General features: G+C 30.8%; 1 protein-coding gene across 1 annotated transcript in view; it reads right to left on the reverse strand.

Annotated features, from left to right (window-relative positions):
* Window positions 1-24,995, reverse strand: part of LOC129003151 (neprilysin-1-like) — an 89,660-nt gene that overhangs the window by 25,207 nt on the left and 39,458 nt on the right. Inside the window, exons 3-5 of the mRNA XM_054431406.1 lie at window positions 22,002-22,155; window positions 8,049-8,096; window positions 4,282-4,443 (exon numbers count right to left, since the gene is read on the reverse strand). Coding sequence (XP_054287381.1) covers window positions 4,282-4,443; window positions 8,049-8,096; window positions 22,002-22,155 — 364 coding nt within the window. The remainder of the gene's footprint in view (window positions 1-4,281; window positions 4,444-8,048; window positions 8,097-22,001; window positions 22,156-24,995) is intronic.

Here is a 24,995-nt window from a genome sequence, read left to right on the forward strand (position 1 = left end):
AAAGATCTTAATTTAGGTAACTTAATTCCTTTAATTAAAGTGTCTGGTTCAATCATTTCATCCTTTAAACCTAATAAATCAGTTATAATAGCTGTTACTATAATTTTAACAGGTGATTTTATCACAATAAGAGAACCCTCATTTTCTAATAAAAACTCATTTTCATCAAAATTATCTGCTTTCTTTTTAAATTCTTTTAAGCTATTTTTAAAGTTTTCTTTTATAGTTTCTAATGTGTGATATCCTTTGTTTAAATTAAAATATTGATTTATTTCTTTTTCACCATTCTTAATAGTAAAACCATATACATTTTTATAATCATTTGGTACATTTAATACAAAATTATCTGAATAAAATCCACAAAGACCAATACTATAATTTCCATCCAAATTAATTGGATGTTCTAATCTTAGTTCAATCTTTGAAGAATTGCCTGTAATTTTAAATAATTTCATCTTATTTAAATGGAAAATTTTTTAAAGGAAAAAAATAAGATAAAATTTGATACATATGATGAAAAAATCAAGAATAATCAACCAATTAGATTGTTAATAATAGGATCAAGTGGTTCTGGTAAAACAACATTACTATTAAATTTCATCTATAAAAGATTGATACCATACACAAATTTATATGTTTTTAGTAAATCACTAGAGCAGCCTGCATATATAAAATTACAACATAGATTTAAAAATATTGAAATGAACATTAACAAAAAAGTTGCAAATTTCTTTGGTTCATGTGAAGATATAATTTCATTAAATGATTGTAAACCAAATTCATTAATTGTTTTTGATGATTGTATTTTAGAAAATCAAGATAAAATAAAAGAGTATTTTGTAATGGGTAGACATAAAAACATATCATGTATTTATCTTTCACAATGTTATTCAAAAGTTGACATTAAATTGATAAGGAATAATTTAAATATGTTATGTATTTTTAAGCAAAATAATCATTATATAAAACAAATTTTTGATCATTTTGTAGGTTCTGATATGTCATTTAATGAATTTAAGGATATTTGTAATGATTGTTGGAAAGAAAATTATGGATTTTTAACTATGAATTTGATATTAAAAACAAATGAAGGAAAATATATGAATAAGTTTTCTAATATAAAATTTTCTTCTAAATAAATGTGGTGTATGCTTGATTTAATTGTTGATAAAATATTTGTTATAATAATATTTGCCTTATCTTTAGTGTTTATTTTTTTTATTAAATTTACAGAAAATAAAAAATGATGTGTTTGTGTTTATTTTTAGATTTACTTATTATTTTTGTTTTATTTATATTAATCATTAGTGTGGTGTTGATTGTGCTTAATCGACATAGTTTATGTTTATGTTAACATGGTTTATGTTTGTGTTAACATCATTTATGTTTATGTTAACATATTTTTTCTTTTAATAAATGGATAACATAACTGTCAACAAGGCTAAGAAGTTAGATGAAATTGAAAAAAAATTAATAAAAGAATTTAAAAATCAAATTAAAATTGATGAAAATTATGAACAAATTAAACAAAAAGCATATGAACCAATAACATCTGCAATTGGTAAAGTAGAAAATAAAATTGGTGAAGTTTTAAATGAAAATAAAAATTTAATGGATTTAGTACCTATTGTTAATCAATTTGCAAACATATCAATACCACAATCTGAAGAAGAATTTATGTTACCTTCAAGTACTCCATTTAGACCAATAAGAGAACAAATTATTGAAGAAGAATCAACATTTATAGATCCAAATATTGTTTCACCTCAAATATTAAATAAAATCATTGGTCCAATTGCACAAAAATATTTACCTAGAGCAAAAGATGATAAATTTGGTTTGTATTGGGATAAACATAAAAAATCATTTATGATTGGTGATAAAATAACAGTAATTGATAATGATGATTTACTTGTTAATGGTAAAACATATACTGGCACTCAAGGTTTATGGAGATTATTGACATATAAAGACAAACCAGATGATAATTTATATAGTCAAGATGATTTAAATAATTACTCAAAAATTTTATGGGAAACAGATTCAATTTATAAAAATAATGATCCAAGTACTAGAAAACCAAAATCAAGTAAAGGTAATAAATATATGAATTTGATTAAATTTATTTGGGATTCTAAAGGAAATATTGAAGGATCTGGTATAAGAAAATATTCAGAAAATAAAATTGAATACAGATATATTGATGATTTAAACAAATTAGAAAGTATAATCAATTATATATATGCTCAAGAAAAAGCTGGAAATAATAACTTTATCAATGAAAAAAGGGCTATTAAAGATTTTATTTCAAACAAATTAGATGAATTAATTGAAAAACCTGATGGTATAAAATATTTAAAAAGAATATTACCAACTATAACATCACCAATTATAGGTTCAGGATTATTAAATGATTTTATAAATAATTTACCATTTGAATTGCATGTACCTGGTTTTCAATATCTAGGACCTGGAACTAAGCTACAAAAAAGATTAAAAAGAGGTGATCCTGGAATAAATGATTTAGATAAAGCTGCTAAAGAACATGATATATTTTATAGAGATCATAAAGATACAGAATCTAGAAATGATATTGCTGATAAAATATTACAAGATAAAGCATGGGATATAGCAACATCTAGTGATCATGATATAGGTGAAAGATTAGTTGCTTTACCAACATCAGGTGCTATGTGGTTAAAAAGAAAATTTGGAATGGGATTAGAAATAGGATTAAAATTTTAACCTATATAAATGGAGAAAGTTAAGGTAAATTTAACTGATTATCAAAAATCTAAAATTAAATCTGCTTTTAAGAAAAATAAAAATTTGACTATACAATTTGAAATAGATCAATTTAAAAATGGTAATGATGTATTATTATTAACTAAAAGACAATTGAATAAATTAGAAAAACATAAAAAATTAAATACTGGATTAAGACTTGAATTTTCTTATAATCAACTTAAACAAATAAAAGATGGTGGTTTATTAAATGAAATATTAAATGTTGCTGATTATATTCCTGGCATAAATAGTTTAACACCAAAAGTTAGAAGAGGAGCTAAAGTAGTAAAAGACAATGTTATTCCAAAATTTAGAGAATTTATAAATTGGTTAGATCAAGAATTAGCTAATGTAAAAGGATCTGGATTAGATGAAAAAACATTAAAATATGTTAAGAAAAAAATTTCAACCCATTGACTTTAGCTGATTTAGAAAAATTATGTCAAAATATTAAGAATTTTAGAGGTGTTTTTATGAGAGATATGCTTCCAAAAACTGTTAATAAATTTGAATGTGGTATAGTCAATTTAGATTCATTTTCTGGTAATGGAACTCATTGGATATGTTATTATAAAAAAGATAAAATTAAATATTACTTTGATTCTTATGGAAAAATTGTTAATAAACCTTTTAAGGAAATTGTTAAATATTTAGGAAAAGACAATATATTTTTTAATGATTCACAAATTCAAAATTATGATGATCCACCTATATGTGGTCATTTGTGTGTTTTTGTATTAAATGAGTTGAATAAAAATACAAGATTTGATAACATAATCAATAAATTAATTCTTAATAAATATGGATTCATTAAATATATTTGATCTATTTGGTAGACAGAAAAAAGATTTAATTGAAGTAAAAAATGATTATATTAATTCAAAATTAAATTCCATTTTTAATGATATTAATAAGGATTTAAAAAACCATATTAAGAAAACTAATAATTTGGTTAATGCTATTAGTTTAGAATTGAATACAAAATATAAAATAGAAAAATTTGAAAAAGTTAAAGATAAATATGGACCAACAGTTATTGTTGAATTAGAAAAATGTAAAGTTCATTTGCCTCATAGATTTATTAATATATTTGATGAAAAAACAATTAAAGAATTAAATAAAAAAGATTTAAACTTAATTATTACTGAAATTAAAACATTCAAAGATAAAGAAACTGTTTTAGTTAAATTTGTATAAAAACTACTCATTAAATTTTAAAATTTTACTTGTTTTTAAAAACATTTTGTTTTGTACTCAATTATATGGAAAATATAGACATATTCATGAAAATTTCATCAAAATTATATACTTTTTCTAGAAAAATATGAAAATGTTAGAAATTGGCCTAAAAGAGGCAAAAATTTAACATATTAGTATTGAAAAACAACAAATTTCATTAAATTATTAAAGTCTTCCTTTTTTGGTCTAGGATTGGTACATTACTATCTACTTATATATATGTCCTATATATGTATATCTGTGTCCTATGTGTACCTTTAAGGATGATCTGCAACTGGTCAGACAGCACTTCAAACACCGATATGCTGCCCCGGTCCTCCGGTATCTGGTGTTTCTTATTCCACGCTCCGCACGCAAACTGGAAAAAGTCCACGCACGGATTGGCTGTCTGGTTCATGGCGGCAAGGAGTGAAGAGGCTGAAAACATACACAGGTTGTAGTTAACGACTGGCTAATGAAGAAAATTAGGTGACAAGCTACAAAGACAAAAAAGGAAATTTTTCAAAGAAAATTCAAATTTTGTGAAGGAGGCAAATTTCTTAACTTCATGCTGTATTTTTTATATATATTTTGACCCCATATGCTATGGGAGACAAAGAGAGATATCAAGTGATTTAGAACTAGGTTTATAAGACATTGCTATCGCATTAAAATGATGTAGGCCTAAATATAATTTAAAATAGAATATATAGTGTCACCAAAACAATTATCTAGTTACCCAAGTCATAGGCTACACTAATTATGTAACAACCCTGTTATATAGAAAATAATTTATGGATTCACTTTTTAATTATTCAAGGCCTTTTGATCCAACTACGTATAAGGATCAGCTTTTTAATTCTAGAGAAAAAAATCCACTTATATGAACCAGCTGTAGCCAATTTTCATTCAAATTTAACACAGTTGAATGAGCTATTCAAAGAGTAAACTATGTAACAGTTATATTTATACAGTACTATCGAAATCGTTGTGACATAAAATGTGCTATAATGTAGCAAACAATCCGTTCAGTTTTGCTTGGTTAAAAAGAATATGTATATTACTACTAACGTTAATTTTCGTTCAAACTGTACTGATTAAATATGGGAAATGAGTGTCTTCTACTCTCCATGTCACGAATATTAGAACAGCAACGGCACGAATCATAAACATAATAAATTACGTCACTGACCCGAATGCCTATACTAATAGCAGGTTTGACAGTTCCGTTTAAATATTAATAAAATCGTGTTTACTTCCGGACTAATGACGTAATTTTATTATGTTTATTATCAGGATCCACACATTTTGTTCTAATATTCTTGCTCCAGAGTCAAAAGTATACAGAAAAAATACAGTTGGAATAGTTTCAATTTTAAACACGTGATCTTTTCGCAATAAGTTTAGTTTACTTCTGTAAGAAGATTCAATTTAGCTAGTTAGATTAAACAATTAATTAAATTGAGTCAGGACATTTTTAACTCGCACCACTTTCCTTGCAAACTCCCCACCCCAGGTTTATACCTGTTGCTTCTTGCTTCTAGTTAAAGATTAATGTCACTTTGCCACCAGCTGATTGCTTCTTAATTATTGAAACACCCTCCCCCCCCCTTTTCCTCCCCCACTAATTTCTTCTCATCTCAGATTGAAATTTACCCTTGAGCGATTTACCTTCTATATCCTGATTAAGTGGACTTTTAATTTAACAGGGATGCCTAGCGGTGTTTCCGTTCAAGACCTTACAGGTGTTTGGATGATTTTTATTTTTAGACAAACATTTTTATTTTAATAGTATATTTAGAATACGATGAAACGCAAAGATACCATAATTGTTTTGGTCATAAAAATGTGTGAAATTATTCTCAATTTATTATTTTTTTTTTTTATTTATTCCTTGATAATCATTTTGTAATAATGAAAAAAATATTTACTCTTTTTACCTTGTATCTAGGTTGCAGTAAAACTATCCACGAAAGTGACGAGAGTATTATTATACCAAAATATATGGATTACTAGCTGAACCCGGCAGACGTTGTCTTGCCTTTGACTATTTATAATCCCGCGGGCTTTGCCCCGTTTAACTTCTTAATTTTCAAGATGATCTCGTTCGCATGGCTCAATCACGTCCTGGTTGAAGTTCGTTCGCTACGCTCACTCACCTTTAGGTTGGAGCTCGTTCGCTGCGCTCACTTGCCTTCAAGTTAGCTCGTTCGCTACGCTCACTTGCCTTCAGGTTAGCTCGTTCGCTACGCTAACTCGCCTCCAGGTTGAAGTTCGTTCGCTACGCTCACTCACATTTTGTTTGCAAATTAGCTGTTGTCATATATGTAAAAGAAATAATAGTGCTGCACCCTGTTGGTAATCCTTGTAACTTTAATGCTATATTGAACATCATAGAACAGAACCAACTTGTTTAATTGAAACAGCTGTTAAGATTCATTAATTCCATTTCTCATAAGAAACACATGGGAAACTCCAGAGCCACTGGGGCGGAGCCGATTGGACGGATCACGAAATTGATGGTGTATAAACCTATTCCATGACATTCTACACGTATGTACCAAGTTTCGTGGCAATCGGTTCAGCGGTGTCTGAGTTTATCACTGCCAAACAAACATACAAACATCCTCTTTTATACTTATAGATATTGATTTTATTATCAAAACTCTACAATGAATTACGTCTGTTCTTTATTTTGCCGTTTACCAGTGCATCTTAAAAAGAAAAAAAGTGTCTTAAACTTCTTGTTAGTTAAATGACATATACTTGACTTCACAATAACTATTTGACATTTATTATTAAGACATTTATTAAATTTAAGTACTAACTAAAATTTAAGGAACTTCTGAATAAAAAAAGAAAATTAAAAAAAATATATATATATTATATATTATATATTATATATTATATATTATATATTATATATTATATGTTTTTTATATATTATATAATAAAAATTCTATATAATGTATGAAATTTTTATCTTAGTTGTATTTTGTTAAATTGTTTTGTTATAATTTTTTAGGTTCTTTTGTAAGGTATTTTATCCTGCCAAATTTTCAACCAAGTTAAAGATCTACAAAATAAAATGTTTGTCCAAACTTGACAAAAAACTCAAGGAAATAATCAAATTAAATAAATATTTATAACATAGTTGATAAAAAAATATATAAAGATTATGATACAATTTAGATCACACACTTATTTTAATATCAAACCCCTAATAAATGAAATAAAGTAATTGGATTTTTCACGAAGGATAATTTAATTTTTCTAAAAAATAAATTTAAATTTAAATTTAAATTAGGTTAAAATCATTTTCAGTAAATGAATGTAAATAGTTTTTAGTTCTTTTTGTCAGACATTAGGCATAAGATCTTTATTTCTATAAAATTTTCAAGACCATTAATAATTGAATTTAATAATACTCTAATATTAACATTTTAACATATTCATAGGCAAAAAATGTATAATCATTTTACAATAAAATAATGAAAAAATAATTTTAACTTAGACCTAAATCATTTGTCACATTTAAATTAGGCCCATCTTGTCAAAGATAATTTATATGTTTTATACTCTTGTATTGCATTTATGAAGAGAAGATAAAACCTAGATAAGAAGAGTTAGCAACAGATTTACGTTGTGCCAGTTCTGACTCAGAGAGAGAAATAAATCCAAATTACAGAACACCTCAGGGACAGCTACATTTTTAATCCTCACCAACGACAACGAATGAGTTTTACAACATAAAGCTAACGAGCTAAAACTTGGTTTACGGTTTTATTTGTTACTTTTTGTAAATTGTTTTGTAATTGATTATCTAGTGAGTCTCTGGAAATGTTTTGTGGTACTTTTTATTCAAGATAAAAGAATTTTCCTACATATACCGAGTTGGTTTTGCCCTTATAGATAATTTTGAGCTCGTGTCAAAGTATCTTTTGGTTCTGTAACGAAACGGACCTAAATTGACAATTTTGAGAACAACGCCTACTGTCCTACTCTATTCTGTTGTACTAATTATTACAGTTTCATATTCTTACCTGTTCTTACGCATTCTTCAGTCAAACATATCCTTTGATTGTGTGGCACTGAAAAGTAAAATAAAAACAATCAGTTTAAATCAACAGTTTCCATACAATATAAATGTATATTTGCTAATGTGTAGTTGGTCCAAAATACTGTACTGTGGTACACACAGTACAGTATTGCAAAATAAAACATGTGTATGCAGTTAAAATAGAATTAAATTGTGATAAAAACAAAAAATATTACAAGCCCTTTTACAGTTGAACATTACACAGGATGTGTACTATAAAATAGTTATTTTCAAAGGTTATGATAAATACGTGTTTTGTGCAGTGTACAACATTAAGATAGATTCATCACACTTTTGAATCAGCTGGTCAAAAGAAAATTGTAAGGTAAGTTCTAGGTTCTGTATTCATTGGTTCTAGCCGGTATAGAGAGATTTTATAAATATGATTTCGATTCGTTTTCGTTCATTTCATGTTACTTGATAGTCCAGGCAAATTAGATCAAATATAGGGTGTGCTCCCCAAAAAATCGTCTAAAGCTGGAAAGTGTTTTAATACCTTTTGGGGGTCCCAAATAAGACTCCTGTGAGTTTGCGACGGATTCTGACGTCTGCTTAAGTTTTGGGAGTCGAAAAACTATGAAAATTTTGCACTTTTTTCAGTTTTTCGCTTATAACTCCTAAAAAACGAATCCTAAGGAAAATGTTGTTCAGAGGTGTCTTTTAGTGCAATAAATTCCGCGTCGATTGATGTTAAATACGTCAAAATCGGCCGAGCCGTTTAGCCGCTGTAGTTTTTTAAAGGTGTGATATTTTCATCAACATGGCCAAAAGGTTGATTATTTGACCAGTTTTCGGCTTAAAACTCCTAAACGACGCATGCTATACAAAAATGCACCTGTAGTTAGTTTGGAAAACACAAAATTCTGCGTATAATGTTTTTTTTATTAATCAATAACGGCAATTGATTGTTACTTACTTTCTATGGACGCCATTTCATTAAAAAAAGCATTAAAGTTAAAGTTGGGAAATTTTCATAAAATTGGTAACAACATAGATCCCGTCCTTAAATGGATTATGAATTATTATATAGTGGTTTATTCCATGATGGTAATCTAGAGGTTTATCTAACAAGGTGTGATGAGAGTAAGACCCCCTATGTAATTTTAAGTCTAATATTGTTGTCTGAGGTTCCGAAAATTCTAGGATTCATCCCAACCACCCATTATATACGATCTATCCCTGTATTCATCTTTCAGTTTTTGGCTTACATCTTCTAACGCATGCTATAGAAAAAAATGTTCCTGTAGTTAGTTTGAAGAGCATAAACGTCTGCGTAGAATGTTTTCCAATTCATTAAGATCGGCTTCACCATTTAACCGCTATTGATTGTTAACACTAGATCAGATGCTTGTCAAGTTTAAAATCTTACCATTGAAATCTGGCAAACAACCAGCCTAATTACCAAAAACATAGGGGATATGGCAGTGAATCTATCCACTAGTGTGACGTCATGGATCCTGCAGCACGGCCTATGAACAAGTAAGTGCTCATGAGAGCAACATCTTACTGTGGAGAGCTTTTTCCGAGATAGGGGAATCAATGATGTGGACCTAGCCCGATGGTTCGCTGGCAAGCCCATCGCAGTGAATGCTACCCATCAAGTTAAGGTATATTGTGGGATCACCTCCTCAACATATTATCAGCAAGTTGACAATATAAACTCCACGGATACGGTGGGATCAAAAAGAAATTCATCAAATGGTTCCAGTGTCACGACCCATTTACTGAAAATAGTTCGCTCATGTCAATCAGCTCAGCAGTTATCCTATATGATAGCATCAACGCGATATACAGTGTGTAAATTAAGTATGGAAACAAATCTGTATTTTTTAAACCAAAATAGATAGAAATATTTGGTTTGTGGCATTGACTGTTAACCAAGGTTCCGCAATTTTTTGCATCAGAAAAAACTTTTCACCCCCTCAGGGGGGGTAGGGGTAGGGGGTAATTTAATTTTTTTAAATAGCAACCCCTATTGAGTGACCTCTCATTTTGAAGGGTTTGTCAAAAGAAATACAATGCCGTAAACCCGAGGTCGATATCTTACCCCTAACCAGAATGGCGGCCATTTTAAATTTCGAGATGGGCAAACGAAATCCAGTGTGGATACCCATAATTTACCTTTTAAATGGGTTACATTGGGTAAGCCGAACTCCAGATACCATTATTAGATTGAAAAGTGGATGTTTTTATCGTATTCAAAATTTTGCCCCAGCCCCCAAAATAGGGGATTTTGGGGGCAGCCCCAAATTTTTAAACGCAAATCCCTATTGAGTGACCCCTCGTTTTGAAGGGTTTGTCAAGACAAAAGCAGTGGCACAAATCTTAGGTCGATATGTCATCCCTAGACGAAATGGCAGGCATTAAACATTTTTAATTGGTGAAATGGGCGCTTTTTTACCCAATCAAGTTTTTGAAAATTTGGGGCTGCCCCCAAAATCCCCTATTTTGGGGGCTGGGGCAAAATTTTGAATACGATAAAAACATCCACTTTTCAATCTAATAATGGTATCTAGATTAGCGATAAAAACCGGAATTTTACCCCCTGTACATATAACTAGCGTTTAGACAACTGAAGATTTTTACCCCCGGAATTTTACCCCCGGAATTTTACCCCCGGATTTTTACCCCATGGCCAATTTTAGAAATTGAATGATTGATTTTGTTGTTTCTGTTTTTAATTAGTTTTAAACATTTAAACTCAAAAGTTCGCGGCCGGAATTTTACCCCCTGGTTTGTGACGTCACGTTTGCCCGGGGTAAAATTTCAGGGGGATAAAAATCCGCTTCCCCCCTGAAGCTTCGTTGATCGGCCACAACGGCACCAGTTCGAAAAATATCCGATACACAAAACTCTGTCTATTGCTCTTTAGTGAAATTGAATTTTTAATTGTGTTCCATCATGAGTCAGAGGTGGCTTTTTAATAAACAAGGCAGTCACAATCAGAGAGCATAGAATTTCTATCAGAATAGTTTACAGTATAAGCGTGCTCTATCCCTTGTTAATTATAGGCCTATAGCTATTACATCTAAGGCAAAATACATATGTTTAGTTTTGCACCATTAATTTTTAAACACCCTGTGATTTTAAATATGCAATGAGACTTACAAGGTTCAATTTTATAATGGCTGTACGATTTTTATATAAAATATGTTAAATTTTGGTTCAAAAATTGAAACGCAAAAATTATTTTAAATACAAATACCCCCGTCGCAGCAAACCTGCATACTAAGCGAATTTCCATTTACCCGGCTTGATTTCTACTAAAATATTCCTATAACATTAATTTTAGTGAGTAGTTAGGTTTGCTGCTACGGGGAAGATTTTGAGGTGTGTTTTTTCAATTGAAATATTGATAGCTTAGTATGAAATAAACCAAATTTGATTAAAATATATCCATAAACAAGCAAACTAGAACAGTTTATTTATTCTCCTTAAGAATACCTTCTCCTTAAGGTAATAACATGGGAATTTTAAATTTACAATTTTTTAAATTTTCTCTGTAGTCAATGAACATTCAAAAACACTTCAATATACTAAATTATTTGTTTTTTAAGCTCTTCAAAATGGTCTAGAGAGAAATTTAGAAATTTAAAGTTTTTAGGGTCAAAAATGAGAAAAACCCATTTTTACCCCATAAAACCCCCATAAACCCCTGATCCCATGGTCCCCAGTAGTAGTAATGCTGGTTCGCGAACTCGTTCGAATAAATGTAGGTTTACACGTTTGTACCAAATTTCATCAAAATCGAATCAATTTTGCTCGAGTTATCGCGCTAACGGACACATATATAAATATATATATTTATAAATATATATATATAAATATATATATATAAATATATATATAAATAAATATATATATATATATATAAATGAATTTGAACGGATGGTGTTTTTGGCCTCTGGGGACCTCAAAACGAAAAAGTAAATCGGTCCCGGGTCTAGGTCTTACCATGAGACCTACGGTAATAGCTTATTCCCTATATGGGAAATTCGCTAATAGATTTTTAAAAATCATACATTGGTGAAATTAGTTTCACTTAAATACCTACAACCTAAATCACGTTATTAACGATGCATAACACTTTAAGAAGTTAAATATTTTTTAAATTGTAAAAACAGTTTGAGAAACTGTAGTAAGTAAATTTGTAAGTAAACACATTATTGAGTAGATACAAAATAACTTATAAGCAATTACAATTTCCTTAACAACACATTAATCGATCAACAGCCATTGAAACACCCTAAATATTTGGTGTTAATCCATCCAATATCAAAATTACGTTTTCCATTTAATCATTTGACCATTGATGTTAACTATCGGCAAACGGACTCCTCCCTAAAATGTAATATTGTTGAAAGCTTGTTACTAAATGCTTTATAAGTAATTAATTGTGTTGCTCTACATGGCTTGGCAATATTTGTTGTTCGTTTTATACGTCTTTGATATGGTTTGTCGTTTAATTTGTTAGAATTACTGTAAGATGTTTTCGTGAAAAAATCAAAATAGCAGGTTTAACCAATACAAAGGAATTATTGCTTATTGTTTAGGAAATTTGTCTTAGTTTCTAATTATTCTTATTCAAGAGTTATTCTTGTTGCCGAAACGTATGCTGAAATAGCATGTTCAGTTGATAAAAGTAATTAATTTATTTTGTTTTACTCGTTGTGATTTACAAGCAAAATTTAATTTTATGTTGTTGCGATATCTTTGATCCAACTATAATAATAATTTAAATTATTTCACTGCTACAACATGTTCAGCATTTAATTTGAATTCAATGTTGTTGATCTTTTTTCCTTCATCATAAAAAGGACAATTTCGTTAAGTTTGTTATTCTTTGAGAATTTGAATATGGTTCAATTTTTAAAAAAGTCGATGAAATAAAATTACAATAGTTATCCTTCACAATAACTAAATAATAATGCACTTTAAAACAGTTTATCCTAAGCTAGGCCAAGTTATAGGTTAAGCTAATTTACATAATCTATTGTCAAAGGGTATTTAAATAAATTAGCTATCTTCTTCAAAACGTTCTTAGCAGTTTCCACACTATTCTAACTCCTTAGTACTCCAAAAACCTTATCACGACATCAACTCATAGCGAAATTCCATTTGCGATTGTTCGGATTTGAACTCAAGACTCAATTACAGAAACCCCACTCTACCAAATGCGCCTTGCCCCTCAATCAAACATATTCATCAACTCTCTTGATTGACACGTTCCCAAACATTTGCCACCCGTTGTTTCCAAACCTTCACACTCGACGTATGGTTATGATTAAAACGTTGAGTGTACGTTGAGACGTTGAGTGCACGTTTGTTTCGCCGTTAAGTGTCGAAAGCAGCATTATTGTTGAAACGGTTTTGAACTCCTCTGCCTCTGAGTGATGAAGAACACTTCAACAAATGTTAATTCCGTTCAACATGTTTGCAAATATCATTGTTGAGCCAGCGTTGAGGGCGATTTCCGGTAAAGCTTGTAAACTTGAATTGAGTACGTAATTTCGTCGATTATTCCTTCTTATGTTTTAGATTCGAGTTTGAGTAAAAGGATTGTTTCAGCTTATTTGGCTAGTAAAAGAACTAGACATTCCATGTTAAAATTGTTATGTTTTAAAATTGAAATGAACGTAGTTGATTTGAGCTACAGAAAATTATACTGAGTTATTTCGAAATTGACCATTTTTTAATCAAGCGAAACTGAATGGACGTCTAACTTTAACACAATGTGCTGACCATATTATTGTCACGTTAACCATCGCAGTGACACAAATTAAGACACGAAAAAGAATTTTAGACTCTAATGTAGAACACAAAATTCACTGTGAGTGGGATTCAACGCTGTTTTTTTTTATTTTTTTATACAAAATTAGAAACATTATACTGTTTAGGTTTTATTATTGACTAAATAAATCATTTTGACGTATGGTTATAAAACTACTAACAGAGAAGTCTGCAGATTACAAGAAATAGTATATTATATTTCGTATATAGTTATTTGTGTAACTAGTGGGCGAAGTGGTACTTTGCTGCACACTAGAGAAATGTTTATGCACGATCCGAAGGCGAGTGTGGAAAGTTTCTCGAGTGCAGCAAAGGCAGTTTGCACTCGTGTTACACATTATATTTTTCCTACAGTTATTAGCATAGAAATGATTAGTCTTTCAAACAATAAACAAGAAGTTTTAGGTTAGGTTAAATCCAAACGTTGAACGATATGGGAAACACTGCAACAGCTGTTCGTAGCCGTAGTATCTTTAGTGTTACCAACCTATTTGCCAAGCGTACACGGATTACTTGCATAATAAAAGCAAGCTGTTTTGGGTTGTTTGGTTGGAATACTGGTGTGCAGCAAAAAGATGTGCGGCAAAAGTAAGTAAATGAAGCAATCATCAACTTTCTATAGTATAATCAGTGCAATGAAGCCCACTTTGTCAAGTGACATTAAAAAAGTTATTTTGTAGTCAAATAACAGAAAAGTAAAGTAAATCAGCAATGCAATCAAACTTAACTTAAAATTAGTTGTCTTCAGCTAATCTATAAGGATTAAAAACCCCGTATTTTCTATCCATTATTTGACATTTTCGTAATACATAAACGCTATATAACTTGACCTTTATTTAAACTGGTCATATTGGTTTTACCCAGACATTCATATTCCATTATTGCACGACATATAATCAGCTGTCAATACACCAGATGTTCTGATATATCTAAATCAACCTATTCATTCGTCAACTCGTTTATCTGTCAGACACATTTGTTCATGTGTTGATAATATGGACATGTTTATGATATGCTGGTGACATTGTTTTGTTATTATGGGAATTGTTCGATTTGTAAGGTTCTTTACGTTTCTATATTTAATAGATTAATATTAGCAAGAATTTTAAATTAAAATTGTGCTGGAAGTTTGCAGTGGTATGCGCCTAAAGTTATAAAATAATTAGTTTTATATCTTTTAAAACAGCTATCTCTATTAATTTATCTGAAAGCACAAAAAATACGTCAAATAAATAACCATTTTAATAATATATTTACACTTATACTGTTTACTCACAAAACGGTAAATACATATAAAAGATAAAAAGTGGTGATCGATTTCGATTAGACACTCCAATCATCATCAGACCCAAGAGGCGAACTTGGGTATAGGCTCGCCTATTGGGTCTGATGATGATTGGAGTGTGCAATCGAAATCGATCACCACTTAACATCTTTTATATGTATTTATCGTCTTGTGAGCAAACAGTATAAGTGTAAATATAGTATTACAAGTGTTATTTGAGGTATTTTGTGCTTTCAGGTAGTTTAAAAACACGTACGATGCTGATCAAGAAGTTATTTATTAATTTATAGAATTTGTGATGGCATATAGGACCAATCTTCACACAAATCATAATAAAACAAATTGGTACCAATTTAAAATGTTGGCTATTTATAATTTTTATCTTAAATATCTTAACAAAACTGAGTGGTTCCACTATTACGAGTTTTTAAGAGTATAGATTTTTAGGAAATGTTATGCCTTATCAAACGATGCTTAAATTGTTCAGTTTCATAAACAACAAAGATACAGTATATTCAAGTTTTGTGAATCCGTCTATATAACTATATGTTTTAAATGTATCTAATTGTTGCGGCGTTGAGGTATTAGACCTACCACATACACTGTCACACAAAATTTGAAATATATTTTTAGTTTTTGAAATTATTTGAACAATTAAAAATCCTGTAGATTAGTCATACAATTTCTTAAACTGTTATATCCTTAACATTTTTGGTGGAATCGCTTAGTTTTAGGATATAACATTTCATGTGGTCACCATTTTAAATTGGTACAAATTATAAAAATATGATACATTATATGAAGATTTATCCTGTATGTCACCGCTCTTGTTCTAAATTTTAAATCAATACCCTAAGAGGTCCAAAGGTTATGAATACATTAATTTGAAACCCTCACGTACAGACTTACTAACAGGAAAACCAGACATTTTACAAACTTGTTTATATGATATATTTTTCAATATTTTTGTAGGTAAATAATACACAAAATATTTCAAGGAAGTCTTCTATACACTTTCTATACATAACTAATTTGCAAAATAAAGTCATGGCCACCTCAATAAAAAATCACCTTGTGGAAGACGGCGAGGAATATTTATTTGATGGTATGTAAACCACAGCCATCAATATCAAAAGTCTTGTTTCTCGTTTATTCGAGTCATGACTAATGCAACGAATGTTTTATACATCTCCGCTCAACCGTTATGTTCAGATATATTCAACGGCTCAACCCGGTAAAATCTTCGAGAAAGTGAAATTTCATAGATTACTTTTGTACAGAAATGTGTTTATAACTTTTGTTCTTTGCAATTTGATCAACTAATACAATTTAAGATCTAATGAAGGCTAGACAACGATTAATTTAATTTAATATACAAGGTGTCCCACCTAAGGTGTCTCAAATTGATTACGGAAAAACGGCATAACGTACAAGGATGAAATAAAACTATTTTCCACTAAATTGACTCCATGGAATAACGTTAAATGTTTTAATTTTTTTCTATACAGGATGTGCCAAAAACTGAGGGTCACTAGTTCTAATCTTGGAATTTTCAAATGTAAACATAATTATGTCATGTTATACATCATTTTAAAGGTATTTAAGGACAAATATTTTGGCGAAAACAGAAATCAATTATCTATTCCGTTTCACGTTATGCCGTTTTTACGTAATCAATTTGAGACACCTTACGTGGGACACCCTGTATAATCTATTTATTTATACTACTATAATCATTCTTGCAACTTATATAAGACAACGAAGTTTATTATTTGTTTCAGGCCGAAAATAAACACAATTATTAATAAAATTTTTAGCTTTAACGCCAATCTATATCTATACTTATTTAATACGCAAGCAGATTTTTTGTGACAATTACTCCTCTGAAACTACTGAACCGATTGTCATGTTTTTGGTGTCATTGGAAAGAGCGTAACGTGAAGTTGGGCAGGAAACTTTCTTTTTAGGGAAATGATGAGAGAGTGAGGCCATGGAGCCCTTTAAACTTTCGTATTTCTCCATAAGATTAACATTGGAAACAAAAATTGTTATGAAACTCCAGCTGTTGTCAGAAATCAAAAGCGAGAAGAAGACCATATGTTAATTGTAAACAGTCAATAAGTTTGCTAATTTAACAGTTTGCTACAAACTTGCTGACTTGGTTGAAATTCGTTTTAAAATAACGCCTGTAATACTTAGCAATTGCTCGAATTCGAGCATCAGGGACACTAGTTACTGACTAATATCAAGACATTTATTAAAATCTCGATGGTCAAGGAAAACTGAACCCAGTTTTAAACCATGAAAAAGCTTCTATAATTTTCAGTATCGGTTCAAACTTGAAAAAAGGTATTTCAAAAATTATATCAGGATACGTATATTTTCGTACTGTTCTGGCCAACCGGAGGACTTAAAGGCTTCAAATAGGTAGTGACTTCTGAAAAATATTAGTTATTTCGTTATTTGAGTTAAAGGGATTAGTCGTGTATTCTTTTTTTCATCTAATGTTCCAAGAAAGAGTTGTAACTGAGTAAAATTTAATTTTATCGTCTGTACATCCACTAAAATGTGAGTAGGTTCGGAAATAATCCTGAGACTTTTGATTTTAATCCAAAAGTAAACATGATTTTATTATTTAAATGGAACTGACAAACCAGCTGCTACAACTATAAGTAATGGCATTCGGGCCAGTGACGTAATTTGTTTATGTTTATGATCCACGCAGTTTCTTTTCTATTATTCGCGGTGAAATCTATTGTAATTTACTTCCGTCATTTATTTATGTTTATATGTGTTTGTGTGCGGTTAAGACAGTTTATGAAGAATATGGAGTGGAGTCTATGTCAACCTAATTTGAAAAACCCAACTTTAAATTCCTAAAATCTCTTAACAATGTTCCTGGAGCACTGGCTTTCAATTTCGGCGAAATGGAAAATTAAAAACTATTTTTAAGGTTTCACCAAGTCAAACTTAGTCAAAAATAGTTTTTCAACTTAGTCTAAATTAATCTTACGGAGTGACTCAAAATATAGCGATCCATTAATGATAATATTGTGATTTGTTGTAAATTCTTTCGTTAAAACTTCTGTGAAACATTTAACTATTGAAACATAAATGATTGTTGAAATAGGTACGTTTTTGTTTCACTGTGTATGCTTTTTTATTCGTACATTTTTCAATATTTCTATTCTATTACATTTTTAAATAATTGATCTGCGTATTACCTTTAAATAAACATATTACATTGCCTACTAATATTTTACTCCCAGAAAACAATTTGTAGTCTTGTAAAACACGATTGTGTCCCTACTACAGGCGAGTTTGAGAGTGTAGGACTCAAGTGTAGCTGCAGGACTTACAGTAATGGCTGTGAATATTTCAACATTGCTAGCGGTTAACATTGTTAAGTCTGGCAGGAGAAAACACGCTTCTCTCTTGTAAAGAATACAAGGTTTTATCACTAGGTTTGAGTATCAAAGGTCCCTTTACGCAACAACTTATACTTAAAGAGTTATACTTACAAATATACTTTAAATACTTGTGTATAGCCAACTACTTGAAGAGTTGATTGACAATACACAAAAACTATAATAAATGTATAGTTTTTACAGCCTGTGATTTATTAGGTACTGGAATCTAACCCAAACACTCTATTTGCAAACATTTCTTTGCATGAAGTAGATGGGGTAGTTGTAAGATTTGGTTATACAATAGCCTACATACTCTTTGAAGCTTGTGAAAACAACATGTTGAGTATTTAATTATTCATTATAAATTCCCAATAACACTAAACCGTGTAGACAACAATGCTAAAATACATATCAGCTGATTGCCAAATAAGTAAAGGAAGCAAGGCTGCTAACACAGGGAATTTAAACAATACTTGCAATAGGTTGCGTTAAAAATACTTGTATTCTAACATGTTTTAGTTTGAAATAACTCAGCTAGATTTAAATACAATCAGCTGTTTTCTTTGTTGGTTACTATTTATCTACAGGGTGATTGATATAAGTGTGCCAGCCGTTTTATTCGAAAACTATAAGAGATATCAAAAAAAGTTAAATGGTAGTCTAAGTGCCTTGGATCTTTTATTAAAAAAATTGTAGTCAAGTCAAAAAAATTATTTTAGCCACCATTTTTCCAATATGGTCGCCAACTTTGATTTTTCTTATAGATTACCCTGTATTTTTTTATGTATTCTGGTAGGAAAAGTAATTTTAAGACGATTTTATTCTTGTGATTTGTTTCATAAACCTAACCGTTTCAAAGATAATAATGGTTAAAGTTTTGAAATTTCTGCATGAGAGTTTCGATAAAGGCCTAAGCAAGCATGCCAGCTGTTTTGTTCGAAAACCATTCAAAATTTCACAACTTAAACCATTATTATCTTTGAAACGGTTAGGTTTATGAAAAAAATCACAAGAATAAAATCGTCTTAAAATTACCTTTTCTACCAGAATACATCATAAAATATAGGGTGTTCCATAAGAAAAATCAAAGTTGGCGGCCATATTGGAAAAATGGCGGGTAAAATAATTTTTTTGACTTTACTATAATTTTTTAAATAAAATATCCAAGGCACTTACCATTTAACTTTTTTTATATCTATTATAGTTTTCGAATAAAACGGCTGGCATACTTATATCAATCACCCTGTATACTTAGAACAAAAGGGGGTTTCTGTGTTACATCCCTTTTTCCCGCCTTACTTAACCGATTTTTACTATTTAGGTGTCGTTTTAAAGCTTATGATCTAATTGAGCGTTGTAACTAAAAAGGTTATTTAATTATTTAATTTTGGGTTTCGTCCCTAGAGTTTGATTTATTTCTAGAGTTCACATTCAAAGAACCAGCGATACTGACAAACTTTGTTTATAGGTAGTTGTTTTAAATTTGAATTGTAATTTAATAACAGTTGATCCTTCAGTTGAATGTTTAATATCAATCGAGGTAGGCAAATCAAGCTTTGTGGTACAGGTCTACAATTAACTAATTTATTGTGAATTTGTAGGTTATATTCACACAATAACTTTCTTAAACAAACATAATCTTAAAAATCGTTGACTGAATTGCAGTTTTGAAGTTTTTAACTCCACTAAAACAGGTCCCGTAGTTATTAATGCTCTTGTGTTATCTTGGCAGAAAACCAACGATCACGACCAAACAATTTTACCTTAACTATTTCGTCACATACCTACTTTTACTCTGTGTAAAAACAGAACTCCAACCTCTAACATAAATAAACATTTTCAACAGAATATTTAGCAGTTCGATGAGAAATGTGAAATTATATTCAGACTTTGCACAGCCAAGCCCAGATGTAACGTTTGCAAATGAAAGACGGAATCACACTGGGGCGGCGTTCTGATCCGTTATTGTTTCGACAACAAAAGCTGTCAGAATGAGGCTTGGTGTAAGCCAATATATCCCTCTACCACTCGAAACAACATTGGGCGATCTGTTTTGGCAATTTCAAAGATCCGATTTTGACAAGGTCAATTGTTTGCCAATTTCAACAAACCCTAAATCTTAGTGCGATTTCTGTCAACGATTTCTTGAATTTAGTAAAACATTTAAATGTGAAGTATATGGTTTGATTATATTAAATCCTAAAATATTGCATTCAGAATTATCAAAATCTTTACATTTATCACATAAACTTAAGTATATACCAGGTTAATACGAAAATAGCAAATCTGTAAATTAACAAATGCCAGCAATCACCACTCCATGCAATCTTAAAAATGGCGTATTTGCAAACAAGTTAAGGAAAAATAAACCTTCATTATCAATTATGCTGATCCATTAAAATTATCTTCAGTTGATCCATGAAACTTCATGAGAGAATGTATTTCATCGACGTTCATATGTAGCTAAAGAGAATAATTAAAAAAATGATAAAGCAACAAAGCAATCAAATCAACGACTGTATGTTGTTGATAATTGTTGAAAAATGCGAGTTGAAGTGAAAGTTACAAATGGTTGCCAACAATTGAACCGGCGCCGCTAATTGCCTTGTAAACGAACATTTCATTTCTGAGTTTGCTGAGCGAAAACTCAAACTCACCTAACGATCTGAAATGTGTTCTGCTTCAGCATTGCAAACTAAATACTGTGTTTTGTGGGAAACCCCGGAACGACTACTTGGAGTTTGTTTGATATATTACAGTGCGAAAGTTTGTATGCTGCAAATTGATATATTTATGATACATAATGTTTTTTACAGAAGAACCCATTAGCTTCATTGTTCTCCTATACTAAGATTCTTTTTAATTACATTCATAGTTTTTAAAACCACAATATTCGAACAATCAGAATTTTTATTAAATTTCAGCAATAGAGGAATTGATGGGGGAATAGAGTAAGGTACTTAATAAGTGTACGAAGACCACGATTATTTCATCGGGCAATTCTTAAAATAAAACTTGGTAAATGCCTACTGTCCAAAACTACAAAGGTTAATTTTCAGTTCGAATGTAAATATTTTTTAAATTTCATAACAGTGATAAACTTCAACTTAAAATTAAAATGAAATAATTTTTAAACTTGCTTTTTTTTACATAACCTATATAATTGTCTTCAGCAAATACAAAGCCATTAACTCTACCTACACCTCTGTATTATTTACCATAAAATTTGTCTTGTCTTTCTTTAACCAGTTACGAATAAAAAATGATTGACGAAAAATGTCTTGTAATGTCTGCTGTAACTACCCTATTACAAAGACTAACACTTCCACGAATTGTCATGCATGTTACATTCATTTCATGTCATGCATTTCAACATTCAACAGTTAATTACATAACCATTGTTGAGTGTTACCTTCTGGGAGAGTACATTGCAGCCTACTAAGGACTAGGATGGCTAGCAGACAGACGAATATCAGGAGGAGGATAACAACGAAGATGAGGAGAAGGCGTTCTACCGAAGACCCGGACCTGTCTAGACGTAACCAGACGAACGCTCTTCTGGGAATCTAAACAGAACAAAACAATTATTGAAAGAGAAACAAGTAAAAGGCTGCGAGTAACAATGTGGCAACATCGCACCGGCCGGGCTGTAACACACACGCAGCATAAACATTGTGCAGCCGCTCCATAACAGCTGTATCGGTAGGCCGGATCTGCGACGTTGCCACTTTTCTCTTGCCGCGACCGCAACCTTGTATCAATTATCAATTATTTAAGATGGGGACGCTATGTGCATATTTTAACATAAGGATGAGTGTTGGATGAGTGGTGCGATCTTGTAGACTTGTTAGCGACTAGGGCCGACTTGTTCCTTAGACACAGCTGTTAATTAATAGCCCATACAGCCAATGAAAACTAAATTGGAATCCGAACCACATTTTTTCCTTGGTATTAACGAATTGGTCTAATTATCAGGATAGTACTGCGGATATTCGTACTGCTCACTAGTGCGGACGTTAATCCACACCAGGGATCATCGCATCCACAGTGCATGCCTATGTATCCACAATTCGTGACCTCCTAGTAGCTGGATTACAGGACGACGCCGCCGTCCCAGTTTTTGTATTAAATGCTAACTATAAGAGGCTGAAGGAAAAGGCGTTCTATTGAAGACCTGTCTAGAACGCTTATCTGGGAATCCATACAGAACAACTATGATGTCGAAAAAACTACGAACACGAAAGTTACCAAACGAAATAGGAAATCTAGATAGAACAAAACAACAACGAAAAGGAGTAGAGGTAATACCAGAATATGACCCCACTTTCGGCGTTTTTGGACTCAGGACTTTTAAATTTTTTGGCGAAAAAAATACCCCAAATAGGTATAATATGATGGTTTTACCCCATTTTTGGCGTTTTAGAGGCTATATGGGGGCACTTTTTTGGTAAAAAAATGTTATTAATACTGAAAAACATGTCTGGAAATGAAGAGCTTTTTTTGACCACTTTTTTTAAAGACCCGGCTCTCGGCACGCGAACTCGGGCGCGCTCCCGACCTATAGGCATACTTCTGATCCCCAGCGATGACAAACTAAAAGTCTTATGAAAAAATGTTTGAAACAAAAATTGAGGAATATCTAGTCATCTATACTTTTCCCACTGGCAGTTTTTCTCTGACCGAAAAATAAAAAAAATCCTCGCTTACTCACTTTTTCATGTTTACTCAAAGTAACCTTTTTATATTTTCCATAATTAATAATTATACACTAGCACAAATTAAATTATATTTATATTGTATTAAACAGTAGTTCATGTAGAATTTTAATATATAAATTTCATGTTATAAATATTTTTATTAGAAGCTAGACAAACATGTAAGTGATAGGAGGCGCATCACTTTGAACATCGTCATGCCTCCGACAGTGCCGTGCTGGCAACACCTGGAGTTTGAAACCATTGCTATTGCTGAAATTATATTATAACACATTTACATACAAAAGAAACTGGTAAATGGTTTTAAATGTTTAAACTTTTTATGCTGTATTATTATGTAGAAGGTCATGTAGGCTGGAATTTTAGCCGTTTTGTTGTATATCAAGCCTTTTTGAGATATAAATAAACAATAAAGCAGACCTTTATTTACTAATGCTGATATTATATTACAATGCATTGGCATACAAATGAAAACGGTTTGATTTATTTGTACTCATATAAAATAATATAATTCTTTTGAGTTATAGGGACGTCTGGTGATAAAATCACAAATTTAGAACATTTAATAATGGACTTTTAAAATAATGGAATTAAGTATAGACTTATAACATTTTCATGATAACTGTTTGATTTACTTGTACTCATTTAAAATAATGTTAAAATAGTATTTTATTTTTATTGTTTTTTATCAAAAGTTGAAACCAATGTAGTGTGCCTAAATGTTTATTTACTGTTTTTTCTGTATCTCAAGCCAATAGATAGAATAGGACAAAGAGGTGTTTTTGGTGTTTTACCTATGAGAATAACATGGGGAGATTTTAAGCCACTTTTTAAAAATCGTGCTTACTCTCTATACATTTCTATGCAAATGTCCATCTCCAAAAATATTTCCAATCCCCATTAATGTCTGTATCATGTGAGATTTGCACCAGTTGGTTTGAAATATTTATAAATATAACGTGTTGCTGGAATCGCCTTAAATGGCAAGAGACATGTAGTCTTGGGACCTCTGGTAAAATATTGGAGTTTTCCTAGTATGGACTAAAGATTTTTGAAAATTGAAAAAAAATATGTTTTTTACTCAACTATTTGTGTCTTGAAACATGTATTACCGAGGAATTAGGCAAATATTTCGTGCCGAAATTATATTTTACCTTACGTGAGAACTTGGAATCATTATTTAAACTCAGTCCTACTCCACAGTATTATTGCAGGCTTGCTTCTCGTCCCAAGTGGTGAATTGTGTACAGTTTATGTGTGGTGCAAAGACTAGTTTCTCTTTTTAGTTGTGACCAGCTCATTTCTAAGATGCTTAATGGTATCCACTTTGCCTCTGAACATAAGTAAATTGTAATCTTCAGTTTAGGACTTAAAGTTAATGTCGGATGCGATGCCTCTTTGATCAGAAGTTTGGGTGGTTATTAGCTCAACCCCTATCACCAATATCAGCATAGATCCATTGAACTATTATGTGTTATTGTACTTTGTGCTGATTAATATGTGTTTGGCACAACACACAATCCCAGTTGGTAGTTTAGGTGGGCAAAGTAGAAGTAGGGAGCATTGACTTTCTACAATCATGATGATATATCCAGCCAGAGCCTCATACTGTAATAAAAAAATAGATGAAAATGCAAACTCTAAAGGCCCCGACTGTGTTTTATACTTCTAGGCTGGAACAACCTTTACTT

Source organism: Macrosteles quadrilineatus, unplaced genomic scaffold (assembly GCF_028750875.1).
Source record: "Macrosteles quadrilineatus isolate MER2022 unplaced genomic scaffold, UCM_ALF_1.0 Scaffold_9__3_contigs__length_116548681, whole genome shotgun sequence".
Taxonomy (NCBI): domain Eukaryota; kingdom Metazoa; phylum Arthropoda; class Insecta; order Hemiptera; family Cicadellidae; genus Macrosteles; species Macrosteles quadrilineatus.